Genomic DNA, 1,657 nt, shown 5'->3' with positions numbered 1-1,657 from the left:
TGTTTTCTTTCATTTTTCAACCATAACCAGTACCAGAACTTATACACACTTACTTTAATAAGATCATTGTGTGATTCTTATTTGCTAATGTTTATCTCTATTTACTTGCTTTCACTTCTTAGTTAAAGGGGACCTATCATGCAAAATGCACTTTTGTACGTCTTTTCTCCATGAACATGTGTCCCCGGTGTTCCAGGGAACTCACCAAGTGTCAGAAAACACAACCCTCTCTCTTTTGCTCCATACCCAAATCTCTAAAAATGGGGCTGCAACGGATCTGATACAGACTGATCCAGATTTGAAAAGTCTCTGAGCCTACATGGCCAACTCTCCACCTATGAGGGGTTGGGCCACGGCCTGCCATTGCCGCTCGAAAGCGCTGGAGACGCTGTAGTACATATGCCAGGCCTGTAAGTGGCGCTGCAGTCTGCCACAAAAACAGCGAAGAAGACTTCCCACGCATGGTTGCCATGGTTGCCATGGTTGCCCTTCTGTTTATTCTCCGCTGTGGCTCTTCTTCTCCCTCCCCGAGGCAAGCGTTGGCACTTCCTGCTGCTGTAATTCAATGCAATCCCTCCCCGTCGAGGTAAGCACTTTAATTCTCTCAGGTAGTCCACCAGCAGATGACAAACACCCACCTCTCCGCCTCTTCAAAGGAACAAGGGGACCGTGCGGCAGAGTTTCAGTTAGATTTTTTTTCCCCCGGTCAACATGTCCGTTAAAGTTTAAATCTTCCGGACAAAATTTGAAAACTGCCGGTCAAAGGTCTTCTTTGTTATTTTTTTAGCTTTAAAACAAATGAATAACGACTCTATATAATCATATAAGAATAAAACACGGAGGACGGAGATCTCTTTGTGTCCCCCTCTTCTCCCCGCTGCAGCCCAGCAGCTGATCTCAGAGCACGCTCCCCTCTCCTGCAGGCGGGCGTGGTCAGCTGCAGCTCACAGAATCAGCCCCTTGCAAAAACAGGGCTGGAAAGAGCAAATAGAGCGAAATGAGGCATGGCTAAAATGCAGGATCTGTTTGGTATTTTGAAAAATATTTATATACTTTATATAGGTATGGTATATATTGTTCAAATATAGCATGATAGGTCCACTTTAAGCTTGGGAAATGTTGTTATTAAGAAGAAGTGTTGCAGTGTTAGCTACTCTCTATGTTCACCAACAGTATGACCTTCACCTTCTGGTGAACTGAGAACTTCCTGATACGGCTTCCCTAACTCCCAGAATGCTCCTTCATCATCACCAAGCTTCACCCCTCCCTTTCTCTTCCTCTCTGCAGACTGTATGCTCTCTGTGTGGCTGACTGAACTTTCTTCAAGAAATAAAATACGTCAAAGACAGCTGAATGGTTTGATTCTTTATCAACATTTGATAAATACATTCCCATCACACCAGCAAACAAAAACAGAGGCGTACAAAATAGATAAATAATAATCTTCAGTGTTTAAGTGATGCGCTCAATATTTTAAGGTTGCTTTAATTTAAAAGAGTCATGTTGGTGTTGTTATGAGCGGTCAGAACAATCTACGCACATCCACATTAATGATCAGATATAGCCGTTTATTTAAAGAAAAACCTAACTAAACTACTAAACAAAACTCTAAACTCTTAAACAAAAGATCCTAACCCCTTCCACCGGGTCCGTCTGC

The 1,657-nt window shown here is 43.0% G+C and overlaps 1 protein-coding gene across 2 annotated transcripts in view; it reads left to right on the top strand.

Annotated features, from left to right (window-relative positions):
- The window catches only part of LOC307044964 (coiled-coil domain-containing protein 172-like), an 87,252-nt gene extending 85,914 nt beyond the window's left edge, over positions 1–1,338 (top strand). For both annotated transcript variants that reach the window (XM_079690424.1, XM_079690422.1), the window contains one exon: positions 1,288–1,338. In XM_079690424.1, the coding sequence (XP_079546550.1) occupies positions 1,288–1,315 (28 nt within the window). In that variant the 3' untranslated portion in view covers positions 1,316–1,338. The remainder of the gene's footprint in view (positions 1–1,287) is intronic.
- The last annotated feature ends 319 nt before the right edge of the window (positions 1,339–1,657 follow it).

Source organism: Notothenia rossii, assembly GCF_949606895.1.
Source record: "Notothenia rossii genome assembly, chromosome: 6".
In the NCBI taxonomy this organism is placed as follows: domain Eukaryota; kingdom Metazoa; phylum Chordata; class Actinopteri; order Perciformes; family Nototheniidae; genus Notothenia; species Notothenia rossii.
Note: the sequence above shows the minus strand (reverse complement) of the source record. Positions and strands in the feature narration are given on the sequence as shown.